We start from the raw sequence: 15491 nt of genomic DNA on the forward strand, positions 1-15491 counted from the left end.
ACAATAAATGTATTACACAATGTTATTGTCCGCCTTAGTGATTTATTCAAATTAAATTACAATGTGACGATTTTTCTTGGGACCCCTTTAACTAAGTTTTTCACGGGCCTCAGATGGTCTGGTTACGGCGCTGTCTACCTATCCAGTATTTTAAAGGGTTGTCAAAGTTTAAGGAATTTCCGAAATTTCTGATATAAATTGTCATCCTTGTATTTCAAAATTTAGATGGCATTAGCCGTTCAAGGTTTACGATATTTACTGTCGGTCTTAATGCAAAGTTGGCAACTCGGTGTATTTTGATTTTTTTATTCTTATAGAAACTTTCGTGATATGATGACTTTTAGGATATCAAAAATGTGCAATATTAGAACTACTTTACTTTTATTAACTACGGTAAGTACCTACCTACAGTTTAATTACTTAATGTTGTTCAATGGTTACTTTTTTAAATATCGAGTATGTAATTACAAGTAATCTGATACTATGTTTATTTGATAACTTCTGATTTATGCGAGACTAAATGATTAATATTCAGTATAAAGGCAGGGAGTACTGACTGACCACTGAACATTTGAATATCATAAAAATATATTATCGTTATTGCCTACGGCCAAAATTAAAATATTTGATTTAAGTGATTACTTTCTAAATTTTTTATCGGTGTATAGTCCATTCACTTACGGTAAAATATTGCAAATCCCCCAAAAGAACCGCTTGGATTGACATGAAATTTGGTATACCTACACTTAACTAACATGTCAAAGAAAAAAAGATATTGTGCCGATGTGTGCTTTTAACTTAGGGGTGAGTTTCACTCCTTCTTGGGGGCGAAAAAACCTACGTTCAAAATAAGTCCGGAATTGGATAAACTGACTAATTCTAATCAGTTGAAATGAAAATCAGACTAAATGAAGCTAAAAAAATGGCAAAACCTCACAAATTTTTCGTCCAGCATCGATTTGTACAAAATTTGGGATTAGACTCATTTTATATATTGAGCCGTTGTACGCTTTTGTTTTTTTAAGGGTGAAAACTACCACTAATTGTAAAGAATTATAAAATAACATATAAAACTTTAATATTGTCAACATTTGGTTCTAATAAGTTACATAATGATTGTTTTAAGCTTTAAGACATACTACCATAATATTTCAACCCTTAAAACCACCCTTGTTGGAGGTATATTTAAAAAATTTACTTATCCTAAAAGAATAATTTCGGCTTGCATCGATTTACATAAAAATATAGGATTAGGATTATCTCACGCTGTACTTTATATTCTATATCATGCTCAAGGGCGTTGATTATTTTTAGAGGTGTAAACTACCCCTTATTGTCAAAAATTATATAAAAACATCGTAAACTTTAATATGGCTAAAATTTGGTGTTGATTGGTTAAATAATGATTGTTTTATGCGTAAAGATATAATATCATAATATTTAAACCGTTAAAAACCACCCTTAATAACATTACCATACGAACCGGTTTTGTGGTATTATACAAACATTGAAAATGCTCCATAAGCGGATTATTCGAATTTTTAGAAAAAAAAGATGGTTTTATAAACATAGCTTCTTCATTTTTGGTGATAAAAAGTTTTTTCAAAAATGATTTTGTAGAATTTTTGAAGAGCTATAAGACTACGTAAATTAAATTCCGTAAGATCCCTTAGTTTTTAATTGGGGTGGGTTTAAAGGGCTCGAATAAGGGGGTGTTTGCTCGTAAATAGAGGTTTTAATCAGCTATATCTCGCTAACTGTTCACTGTAATGAAAATCTATGTACAACTAAATTTTAATTATTAAAAAAGATACAATTTAGGAGTCCATTAGTTTTTTCGTAACTCGGTATTTTCGGAGATATTTTGAAGTAAAATGTGAAAAATACGAAATTGCAAAAAATCAGTTTTCTTTTAAACTCCAATTTTTCTAAAATTAGGCCTTTTAAACAGGTCAAACTTCCTTGGATGTGTTGGTAATACAAATATACAAGGAAATACAGAAAGGTTAAGATTAATGTTTAATTAGGAAGGTAGTTAGGGGGTTGTTTTCACTTATTTATTCGTAGTGAAAAGCAGGTACCGAATTTTTTTGGTCATAAGTCGCTAAATTTTCATGATAGATACTTTTAATTTTTTTTAAGATCTAATTGTATACTTAAAAAAATGTTATTTAAATTTTCCTCAAAAAAGGCAAAGTTTTCCCGGTATTTGGTTTTGAATATTTCAAGTTATACATTTGACGACAAAAGCTAACGTTTAACGTAGCGTGTCTCGGTTTGTATTGGTCTTAAAGATATTATAGAAAAAGAATTTGATTTGTGTTACTAAAAGATACAATTTTGGTATCAACAGTTTTTTCATTATATACATATTTTTCGAGATATTCTCAAAAAACCCTCTAAATGAGTCGATTTTTTCGTCAAAAAAACTGTTACTTTCAAGCGCGATTACTCGAAAAATATTAGTTTTACGAAGAAAATGTAAAAAATATTTTTTTCTTAGAATTACTTTTTAAATCAATCTACATGGTTAAAATTTAATAAAAAATTCCCACCCCCGAGATGGGGTGGCAACCACCCCCAAGATTTTAGCGTACAGCGGTATGATATAGAAAATGATCCTTGGACTATTCCCTACCTTCTGTAAATATTTCAAGTAAATCCATGCTGGACGAAAAAATTGCGAGCCAAAATACTTCATTTCCTCGACTATAATATAGTAGGGATTAGATGTGAGGGAACATTGTCAAAATCGCAATTTTAACCTAAAGATGAAAAAAAAGTGAGTCACGAATTCTTACGTTTAACTCGCTACAACTCTGTTCCATTTTAATATTTTTTCTAAAAGTTTTAAAGTATATACTTCTTGCCTTTTTGAAGACAATGTGACCTGTTTAAATCTTTCTGTCTTTTTATAATAAAAGTTATGAATTTTTAAAAGTGAAAAGTGCAGATTCCTGAATTGCAAAGTTTAATCGCAAAAGTTTAGTGACAAAATTTGAAATTTATCTTTTTAAACAAGTTTATGTTAAAATATAGAGTACAAAGAACAAAATTTTTTACAAAAAAAAATGGTGAAACTTCTACTTTTAAGAAAAGCGTGATTTCATTATTTTTATTTTTAGGGTAATATTGAGATTTTGCCAATGTTCCCCCATCTAAAAATCAAACTGAACCTCATTTTCGTTTTTAGCACTATCAGAAACATAAATTATTATAAAAATTAGCCATTCACCACACCGTGGTCAGTATCTCGAGAAATAAGCGTGTTTTTTTGGGAGTGCCACTCGTTTATAAAGTCACATAACTTTTTTCCTATTGCATATTTTGACTTCCAGAAAACTTCTTCGTGCCTTATGTTTTAATGCTGTGTTGATTAAAAGTATAAACTAAAAAGATTGTACCCAACTTTTTTAAGTAAACATGAAACTAACGAAATCTGACGACAAATTGTTTAAAAGTTAACAACTTCTCTTTAATTTGTTTAAACATCTCGGACAAATCTCACTGTTATCTAAATTCTTCAAAGATGACACAGTAAAATTTTCAAAAGGAAATATTTATAGCGACCAAAGATACAGCGAGGTAAATATGAAAAATCATAAAAATTTATTTGTCGGATTTTTGCATAAAATGTCATTTTTGATAATTTTCCACCAGCTCTAGATAACAATAAACTTCATATTCAGATTCAGCGATCTCGAAGGCATAAAGAATGACCAAAATTTGCCATTTACCTATGATGGTCGCTTTTTCGATTTCTAAGCCTCAAATTAGGGGTGTGCCGCTCGCCTACTATTTTTGGAAAAAAAAACGGGAAAGTCACTCCCTAAGTAGGATCTCAAATGAAATCAATCGTTACGGCTTCACAAGTCGCTTTACTTACGTTTCATCTATATGATCTGTAAGTTTCATCGGTTCAAAGTGCTTATTTCTGTAAAAATTTGGTTTTAAAGTAAACTTTTTTTAATTTTGAAAAAAATGTATTTTTTCCAAATAACTTAAAAATTATTAGGGATTCCAAAAATCGCACAGAGTAAAAAAATGTAGGTTTTGCCTTTCTGAATATTTTGGATTTATATTAGACGTCACGTCCTTCGGAAAGGGATCTATGAAGGGGTACCACCTATCCGCAAGCCCTTATATATTGCCGTAGTGCTCTACCATAGGCCGATTAGACACCACCAAATTAATTTAAAATTTTAAGCTACTACCGTTCTACTACGTTAGCCTATTTAATTTTCTGTCCACCGGGCAAGAAGCATTTCGCTTCAGCAAACTGCGAGTCGACCGTCTAGTACTGCTCCGCTTAGCTATCTGACCGACTTTTTAGTAATTTTTCTCTCAGTAATCACAGAAATCAAAACCAAGATATAATTTCAGTAGTCGGCTTGCCAATAAGATTAACAACAGATTAAAATGTATATAAACAGCTGAAGAGGAACAAAGCACCCGGACCAGGGGATATACCCGGAGAATTGTTAAGTACGGAACGAAAAAATTGTACGAATGTATTCGACAACTATTTCAAGAATAAACGCAAGCGAAATCCCTATGGAATGGAAGATATCATACCTCAGTACTATACATAAAAAGGGTGATAATAATTGTGAAAATTACCGAGGAATAGCTATAATCGGATCTATGAGTCGAATATATGGAAAGGTTTTAAAGAACTGAATCGAGAGAGAATACTTAGATTATGAAACAGAAGAACAAGCAGGACTTCGTACGGGTCGATCCACTATTGACCACATTTTCGTCTTCTTGTTCTTCTTCTTCTTATAATAGGCCTCTTGGCCTGTTTCTTATCGATTTTAAGCTTGTATTCGTAGCTGTGATGTTGACTGTCAGCTATCTCGCCATTTATAAATAATAAAATAAATAAAATAAATATCTCGCCACCTTTTAAAGGGCCTTCCTATTCGTCTCTTGCCTGTTGACTTCGAATCCCTGGCTATACGGGCTATTCTCTTGCTGTCCATTCTCGTCACATGCTGATTCCACTCTCGTCGTCTCTGTCTTCCCCACCGTACTATACCTCGTGTGTTACAGAGATCTCTTATTCTGTCGTTCAGTATTCTGTCTCTCAGTGTTCTCCCAGTTATTGGCCTCAACTTTCTCATTTCTGATGTTCTGAATATCCTCTTGGTTTCTGCTGTGTCACATCTTGTTTCTATCGCGTACGTCATGATCGGTCTTACACATGATTTGTAAATGCATACTTTCCCTTCCAGCCTCAAATCTTTGTTTCTCCGGATGACATCCCTCAGACATCCTGACACGTAATTGGCTTTATTTGCTTGCTTTCGGACGCTCTCTTTAACATCTCCATAACTACATATTTCGATTCCCAGATATTGGAATCTCGAGACGCTAAAGTTTGTGCCATTCGCTGTAGGTTATCCTCGTTATCGGAGATTAAGATTGCGTCGTCAGCATAACAGAGGATTTTTATTTGTTTTTCCTCCATCTTATATCCTTTTCCAGTACCTTTAATGTTTTCTATGATTTTGTCCATGACTAACTTAGAAGAAATGGGCTCAAGCTATCCCCTTGTCTGATTCCCGAGTTGATTTCTACTTCCGATGTTAGTTGATTTTTGACTTTTACTCTGGTTTTGTTCTTCGTATTAATGTCTTTAATTATCCTTATCATCTTGTTGGGCTGATTTTTTTCCTCTAGCAATCTTAGCACATCTTCCAATCTTACACAATCGAAGGCTTTAGTCAGATCTATAAAGCACATAAATGCAGGTTTATTATATTCTAGTGCTTTCTCAGAAATTTGTCTGGCTATGAATATGGCATCTATTGTGGACCATTTTCTCCTTAACCCAGATAATAAAATGTTGTTCGCCGACCTACGGAATGGCTACGACAGCGTTCCACTGAAGAAGCTGTGGCAATCAATAGAAAACACGAACATTAATATAGAATTAATAAAAGCCGTCAAAGCGCTATACAACCAACCAATAACAAAAATAAAAGCAGGGACACAAATAACAACAGGATTTATAACATCAAAAGGATTAAAGCAAGGATGTTGTCTGTCCCCCACTTTATTTAAAATATACCTCGAAAGTGCTTTAAAAAGATGGATACAAAAATGTAGGACAATGGGTCGGTGGCGCCCAAAATCCCGACAGCTAAAATCCCGACAGCCAAAATCCCGACGACCAAAACACCGACACGCCAGAATCCCAACGGCCAAAATACCGACACGCCAGAATCCCGACAGGCCAAAATCCTGACATGCAACAATCCTCACATAAACAAAAATCCCGACCACTACATTTTGAATATTTATTGTTTCTTTTTCAAATGCAATATCAAATCATATTATAGAGTATTGAAATTGAAAAATTAATTACTTACTAATAAGTACAGGTACTAATTACTGAAATGGAAGGTGACATGATAATAATATTATCATGTCACAATTTCATATTAGATATTATCTAATATGAAAGTAAACTTGAATTCAGGATTTGATGATACATATTATTGGACTATATATTGACAAAAAAATAATTTAATATATATTATAAAAATAATTTATTTCACATGATGTTAGAAATTTTATTCAGAAAATTAGTTCATATTAAATGGTAAATACTTATGGCCATAAACAAAAACCAGAAATAAATAGTTAAAAAGGAACTTATCAAACCTGTCGGGATTCTGGCGTGTCGGGATTTTGACCTGTCGGGATTCTGGCGTGTCGGTATTTTGGCCGTTGGGCTTTTGGCTGTCGGGATTTTGGCTGTCGGGATTTTGGGGTAGACCCCAATGGGCTCACCAACACTGTGGTATATACGCTCAACTTTGCAGACGATCAAGTAATAATTGCTCAAGATTATGACGATTTAAACTATACGGCACGAAGATTAATTGAAAAATATGATATATGTGTCTAGAAGTAAATAAAAAGAAAGAACAAGAAGATCTCATATTAGACGATAACACCACGATAAAGCACTGTTGTGACTACAAATATCTAGATATCACTATTTCACACATTCACACGATGGAACATTAGACAAAGCCACAAGAGAGAGAAATACGTCAGGGAGAAAAGCCATCCCAATGTTAAACAGCATTTTATGGGACCAATCCATCAGTAAAGAAAATAAAAAGAGGTTATTTATATGAGACCATAGTAAAAAGTATCACTTTATACAGCTGTGAGGTATGGCCACTGAAAGAAAGAACAGTGAAAACGCTGAGAGCAACGGAAATGGATTTTTGGAGAAAAGCCGCAGGGAGATCTAGAAGAGAAAGGATTATCAACGAACGCATTAGAGAAATAATAGGAATAAAACGAACAATCACAGATGACCTAACAACAAAACAACTTATCTGGTTCGGACACATACAACGAATGGATGAACAACGAATAACAATAGAATTATTAAAATGGCAACCAGAAGGAAAGAGAAAACGAGGTAGACCGAGAAAAGTTGGGGCCAAAGAATAAATAAAGAGTTGAGAGAAAGAGCCATAGAAGATGACCTTGGAACAACCGGACGAAGTGGCGATTGAAGTCGGAAAAAGGACGGAGAACGTTATAAACCGACAAGTAGTAGTAGTAGTAGTACTCTCAGTAATAGAGGTTGCTATAATATCAAATTGTATCCCTCCAATAAAAAAAATGTGTGTGTACTTTGTACGCACGTAAGAAGTTATACAGTAACACCCCGCACTCACGCGATAGGTGTCGAGGAAATGAAGCTGGAAAAAAGGCAAAACCTCGCAATTTTTTCGTCCAGCATCGATTTGTACAAAAATTTGCGATTAGGCTCATTTCACCCTCTAGTTCATTTTCTATATTGAGCCGTTGTACGCTTTTGGTTTTTTAAGGGTGAAAACCACCCCTCATTGTAAAAAATTATAAAATAACATTTTAAACTATAATATTGTCAACATTTGCTTTTTCTTAGTTACATAATTATTATTTTGTGTTTTAATATATAATATCAATATTTCAACCCTTAAAACCACCCTTGTTGGAGCTATATATGAAAAGTTTACTTATCCTAAAAGAATAATTTCGGTTTGCATCAATTTACATAAAAATTTGGGGATAATAGGATCATCTTACCCTGTACTTCATATTCTATATCATGCTCAAGGGCGTTGATTATTTTTAGGGGTGTAAACTACCCTTATTGTCAAAAATTATATAACAATATTGTACACTTTAATGTAGGTAAAATTTGGTTTTGACTGGTTAAATAATGATTGTTTTATGCTTTAGGATATAATATCATAATATTTCAACCCTTAAAAACCACCCTTAATAACATTGAAATTTTTATAAGTTGACAATTTAATAGACCTATACAGAAAAAAAGTAGAATTAAAGAATTACAAAAACATTTATTTACACAAAAATACGAATTTACAAATATATAAAAATACACATACAAATAGTTTTTTAGTTATCCAGTATAGTCCATTCTTTCACGGTTTTTGCTCTAAATTTTAAAAAACCGCTTGGATTGACATGAAATTTGGCATATCTATAGCTTATATGTCAAAGAAAAAAGTGATATTGTGCCGATGTGTGCTTTTGCCCTGGGGGTGACTTTCACCCCCTGTTGGGGGTGAAAAAATATATGTCCAAAATAAGTCTGGAAATGGGTAAACTGACTAATTTTAAGTAACTTTTGTTCTATAAAGCTTTTTCGCCAAGTCAACACTTTTCGAGTTATTTGCGAGTGAATATGTTCATTTTTCAACAAAATAACCACATTTTAGACGCTTTTTCGCAAATAACTCAAAAAGTAAGTATTCTGTCGAAAAAAACGTTCTTAGCAAAAATATAGCTTATAAAAAATTTAAAAAAATGGTGTACGCGTTAGGTCTCTGGATCTCGTACAACCGGAGTTATAGCCAATGAAAAATAGATTCATATTCACCAAATTTCAAATAGAACATTTCGACGTGCAATATCCAAAAAATTAAGCACTTTTTGGGGAAAACCCATTATAATTTTTTTATAGTGTTTAAAAAAAGCTTTATTTCTGTTTTTACAAAAACTTTTTAGCATTAAAGTTAAGCAAGTTACGCTCAAAATAAAGTTGTTCCCCTTTTGTTTTTTCAAAAAAAAATCGGGAAAACCACCCTCTAATTAGCAACTTAAATGAAATTAATCGTTACCGCTCCACAAATTATTTTACTTATGTTGTGTTTATATGATCTGTAAGTTTCATCGATTCAAAGTGCTTATTTTTGATAAAATTTGGTTTCAAAATAAAATTTTTAAAAATGTAAATTTTGAAAAAAAATTTTTTTTTCAACATAACCTAAAAATTGTTAGAGATACCAAAAATCTCGAAAAACAAAAAAAAGTCAGATTTGCTTTTCTGAATATCATGTTTTTTTTTGTTTTTCTGTTAGACAAAAATTGATTAAGATTTGGTGTTTCTAAATTTGCATACATTTGTGATCAGTGACTCGTTCAACCCCTTTTAACTACAGTCCGTTCAATAATAAGGATTTTGAACCGATGAAATTTACAGATCATATAAACAATATATACACGAGTCAAGAAACTTGTGAAGTCGTAACGATTAAGTTCATTTAAGATACTAATTAGGGGGTGATTTTCTCGATTTTTTTACCAAAACCAAAAGGGACTAACCTTATTTTGAGCGTAACTTGTTTAATTTTGATGATCGAAATTTTTTTTATAAAACAAAAATAAAGCTTTTTTTAAACACTTTAAATAAGTTGTAATGAGTTTTCCCCGAAAGGTGCTTCATTTTTGGTTATTTCACGTTAAAGTATTCCATTTGGAATTTGACGAATATGAACCTATTTTTTATTAGCTATAACTCTGCTTCTACTAGGTGTAGAGACGTGATGTATACACCATTTTTTAAAAAATTTTACAGGCTATATTTTTGCTAAGAACGTTTTTTCGACAAAATAATTACTATTTGAGTTATTTGCGAGAAACCGTCTAAAAGCGTGGTTATTTTGTTGAAAAAATGAACATATTCACTGCCAAATAACTCGAAAAGTATTGACTTAGTGAAAAAACTCTATAGAACAAAAGTTTTGGACGAATATTTTTTTACCCCCAAGAGGGGGTGAAAACCACCCCCAGGGCAAAAGCACATATTGGCACAATATCACTTTTTTTCTTTGACTTGTTAGCTATGTGTATGCCAAATTTCATGTCAATCCAAGCGGTTCTTTAAAATTTAGAGATTTTGCAATATTTTACCGTTAAAGAACGGACTAGTATACGAACCGGCTCTGTGGTATTATATAGGTACATTGAAAATACTCTATAAGTGGACTATTCGAATTTTTCGAAAAAAAAATTAGTTTTATAAATATAGCTCCTTTATTTTTGGCGTTAAAAAGTTTTTTCGATAATAGTTTTGTAGGATTTTTGAGGAGTAATAAGACTGTGTAAATTAAATTCCGTAAGATCCCTAAATTTTTAATTGAGGTGGGTTTAAAGGGCTCGAATAAGGGGATGTTTGCTCGTAAATAGATGTTTTGAACAGCTATATCTCGCTAACTCTTCACTGTAGTGAAAATCTATGTATAAGTAAATTTTAGCTATTAAAAAAGCTACAATTTAGGTATCTATCATTTTTTTCGTATCTCCAGTATTTTCGGAGATATTTTGAAGAAAATTATGAAAAATGCAAAATTGCAAAAAATCTATTTTATTTTAAACTCCAATTTTTCTAAAATTAGGCCTTTTAAATATGTCAAACTTCTTGGGTGTATTGATAATATAAATATAAAAGGAATTACAGAACGGCGAAGATCAATTTTTAGTTACAAGGGTAGTTAGGGGGTTGTTTTCACTGTTTTTTCCGTATAGAAAAATAGGTACCGACTTTTTGTTGATCATAAGTTGCTCAATTTTTATGCTAGAATTTTTTTATTATTTTTTAAAAGATCTTATTGTATGCTTAAAAAAATATCATGTAAGTTTTCCTGGAAAAATTCAAAATTTTCCCGATATTTGGCTTTGATCATTTCAAATTATGCATTTGACAAAAAAGTTAACCTTTAACATGCTGTATCCCGGTTTGTATTGGTCGTAAAAATATTATAAAAAAACAGTTTCGTTTGTATTACTATAAGATACAATTTTGATATAATGTACAGTTTTTTTGATTAAATGCATATTTTTCGAGTTATTCTCAAAAAACCCTCTAAAAACTCGATTTTTCCGTCGAAAAACTGTTACTTTCAACCACGAATAACTCGAAAAATATTAGTTTTACGAAGAAAATGTAAAAAACATTTTTTTCTTAAAATTACTTTTAACATCGATTTACATGGTCAAAATGTAATAAAAAATTCCCACCCCCGAGATGGGGTGGCAACTACCCCCAAGGTTTTAGCGTACAGCAGCATGATATAGAAAATGATCCTTGGACTATTCCCTACCTCCTGTGAAAAATTCAAGTAAATCCATGTTGGACGAAAAAATTGCGAGCGAAAATGCTTCATTTCCTCGACTAAACCGCGTAAGTCAAATTCGCGTAAGTCGGGGTGTAATTTCGCATATGTATGTATATAAATTATTTTTGATTGGGACCGGAAGCTAAGAAAAATAGCAATACAAATATAAAATTGTCAATTTAATTTATAGAAGGCTGCATAAAATCTAACAAAGAGACAACTCAAAGATTTGTTTTCCACCGCAAAATTTCTTGATAACATTCTAATAATTTTTATCCCTTGTTTGGTAGAAGAAATGCGATATTTGTTATAGTTTATATTTTCTAAAATTTGTAAGCCCTTTTCAATTAAACTGAGACCTTCAGTCAAGTTTCCAACCGTTATATTTGATCTTCAGTTTAAACTGTATCCAAACAATTAAGCTCTTCAATGTATTGTTCTTCCTAATGCATTTCTATGAGGTCATCAATAGTTAGCTCCCGATTGTGGGAATTCAACAGTTCTTCAACGTCATCATTATCGCATTACTAATTTCATCAAAATAACAAACACCCACTCGCAGATAAAACTGTAGATAAGAAATATCTAATATGTACAAAATAAATTCTAGTGATGTGCTGATTTCGTGCGAAAAGTCCAAATATCTACATTGGATGAGCAATAATATGCGGGCGGTAATTCTATTACATCGATAATCGAGCGATTGTGTGGCGCTCAAATGACTAATCGACAAGATTTGAAAATCGCGTAACTCTGGTTTCGCGTAGTCGGGGTAGCGTAAGTCGAGGTATTACTGTACTTCTATTATATGATTTCAACGAAATAAATATACCTTCAACAGGTTATTTGTATTTAAATATTAAACTAATTTTTACTTACTACTTTCCAAAAATTTTTACTAAAACAATACTAAAAATAAAAAAAAAGTTAGATAACACACGGAATTGAACCAGGGACCTCTCGACCTCCGGTCGAACTCGCTACCACCGAGCCAAACTCCCTTTGCTTTGACAGCTTACAAGATTTCTCATACATACTGACAAATTCAATACACCAAATAGGTATAGAAATATTTTTTCTACAGCCGTGTTAAAAATGTTATGTTAAAAATGCAATTTTAAGCACTCCATACGAGCGTTAAAAATGCTACTTAAGGCACTAGTGCTTTAAATTTTTTAAGGCACTGCAGTTTGTATTGACCGTATAGGTAAATTTGATGTAATGTCAAAAAAATATAAAAATGGAATGTCAATCAAGTTCAAGTAAAAGTTATTGCAGATATTGTCCTGTAATTACGTTTGTAGAAAAAATATTGTATGATATGCGTGTTAAATAGTACATTGTTTACCGGGTAGGAAAAGCTTAACATTCCTGGACGACTGTGAAGATTGCTAAGTCGAGGCGCAAGCCGAGACTTAGCAACACAGAGTCCAGGAATGTGGCTTTTCCTACGAGGTAAACATACTATTTTTCCGCAAATCGTTTAAAATTCGACAGATATTGATTGATTTAAATAATATTATGTGTTGCTAAGTCTCGGCTTGCGCCTCGACTTAGCAATCTTCACAGTCGTCCAGGAATGTGGCTTTTCCTACGAGGTAAACATACTATTTTTCCGCAAATCGTTTAAAATTCGACAGATATTGATTGATTTAAAAAAAACGCGATAATTTTATTCCCAAATAAATGGTGCTTTGAAATTCCTAATAAAATTACTTGGGTTACTATGGAAACGTATTGAGGTTGAATTGTCAAACTTGACGCTTATAAATTTAATTGCTGGTGTTCTCGAAAGTAAAATGATAAGTGATGATGAAATTTCCATTCCTGGGACTCCTCCAGAGCTGGTTGAGGCAGTGAATACTGCTTCATTAGAATTATTGCCAAAGAAATCAAGAGAAAAGTACGAAAATGCATACAGACGTTTTATGGATTATTAATAATTTTCTATCATTTATGTAGAACACTAACAACTGTACGGAAATATCATTTCCTTACAGTAAGGAAATGACATTTCCTTACAGTGAGGAAGTCCTGACTTTTTCTTCAAGAAATTTTTACAGGAATGTCAAAATTTCCTGGCGATTTGCGGAAAAAAGTACATTTTTAAGGCATTCATGTGAATGTGGTGCCAAAACTTTCACGTGCGTGCCTTAAACGTGTACTTTTAACACTTATATCATAAATAACTATTAAAATTTATAGTAAATATACTTACTATTATTATAAAATATTTTATTCCCGAGGAAGACAAATCCAAAGACAAAAAAATTATAATAAATAATACATTTACTAAAAACAAAAATATATTGTTTTACTGACTTATTTGCGCTGATACATACATAATTTGAAAGATTAGCAACGAACTACATACTGCCTGTCTGCGCATGCGCCAGGCAAGTAAAAAATTTCACCCTCGATCTTAAAGAAGTATAACTTCAAAAATTGGTTATTATTTCTTATTTTTCAGATTATTTACTCAATAAAATCAACAGAGAGTGGAGCTGTACAGCTTACTGCACAAAACATAAATAATACTTTGGGTAAGTCAGTAGCATAATAATGCAAATTTATAACAAAAACTGATGCAATTTGTTTGCGGAAATAGTCACACAGCTGTTTGCTCTATAGTAGGGGAGGAAAGTATGCTAAATTTGCAGTTACTCGAGCGGTATGGGACCTATTGGGTTGTGAAAAGTAGGTCCTAAAACCAAAGAAAATTAAGTAAAGTTTTCCATAAAGTGGGGGACTTTCCATTTTTTAATTTAATTTTCCATTTCCATTAATCGATTTTTCCGACTGTAGCGCCATCTATCCATAATTCGAAAAAATGTCTCGAATAAAATTTACTTATTTTTACATAAAGAATCCAAATCTGCAATAAAAGACAGACAGAAATATAATACCCGACCACCAATTTGGCTTTAGGAAAGGTCATGGCACCCTCGAACAAATTTACAGAGTGGTCAACGTTATAAATAAAACATTTGAAGAAAAAAGTTACTATTCAGCAGCATTCCTCGATGTTAGCCAGGCTTTTGATAAAGTTTGACATCAAGGACTGCTCTATAAACTGAAAAACAACTAACCAGAGGAACTATCGTCAAAAGACGAAAACTTGAGTACTTGGGAAATGTGGTGAGAGGGCAAAAATATTCATTATTACAACTTATTATGCAAGGCAAAATCCGAGGAAAGCGAAATCTGGGAAGACGAAGAACATCCTGGCTTAAGAACGTACGGGAATGATTCGAATGCAGTAGTGCAGAGTCATTTAGAGCGTCATGTCAGTCAACAAGGTCCGTATTGCCATGATGATTTCCAACCTGAAGATGGAACCGATGAAGAAGAAGAAGAGGAACTATATACACTCCTGCAATCGTACAGTATGCGGTAAAATAAACAGAGTACTGAAATGAATATTATTGAAATGTTTATGATGATTTATATATTTATATAGAACTGGATTCGAAATCCGATGTATTTATCGACCGTGCAAGTATATTCTATAACACTATAAAACAGTGTTGAAATTATCGGGAAATGCGGTCTGTGGCTTAGATTGAAACTACATTTAATTCTGTTGAATTCGATATTTCGATGAGTATTTATTAATTTTTCATCTTCATCAGGAACAAACTACAAAATTAACTAACAGTTAGGTACAAACATAATATTACAATGATATAACTTACGAATTGTTGTAGGTATGTTATATAAAGCAATTTAACTTAAAGCTATGCATGTCGTTTCACGAGAACGTCGAGGGCGGCACTGAATCAGGTATCTTTTCTCACATGTGTTAAGGGCCAAAAGTTCCAATATCGAGCCATCTGTTTAATATTCTGCTATTTTTAGAATTTTAAAACATTGCAGTAAATTTCGCTTAATCTACTTGTGTCTGATTTATAATTAATTGAACGTTTATTACTGTTTATGTGGTACATCTCGAGGAACAATCTTTTCTTATAATTGCTTTCTGAATCTAGGATCTTGATATCTGACAAATTAAATTGGTGTCCTGTTGTTATGGAATGGTGTGCTGCTGCA

At 32.3% G+C, this 15491-nt stretch overlaps 1 protein-coding gene across 1 annotated transcript in view; it reads left to right on the forward strand.

Annotated features, from left to right (window-relative positions):
- Positions 1 to 213: 213 nt before the first annotated feature.
- Positions 214 to 15491, forward strand: part of LOC114338158 (endoplasmic reticulum resident protein 44-like) — a 46808-nt gene continuing 31530 nt past the window's right edge. Inside the window, exons 1-2 of the mRNA XM_050647259.1 lie at positions 214 to 393; positions 13912 to 13984. Coding sequence (XP_050503216.1) covers positions 331 to 393; positions 13912 to 13984 — 136 coding nt within the window. The 5' untranslated portion in view covers positions 214 to 330. The remainder of the gene's footprint in view (positions 394 to 13911; positions 13985 to 15491) is intronic.

This window comes from Diabrotica virgifera, chromosome 3 (genome assembly GCF_917563875.1).
Source record: "Diabrotica virgifera virgifera chromosome 3, PGI_DIABVI_V3a".
Classification (NCBI taxonomy): Eukaryota; Metazoa; Arthropoda; class Insecta; order Coleoptera; family Chrysomelidae; genus Diabrotica; species Diabrotica virgifera.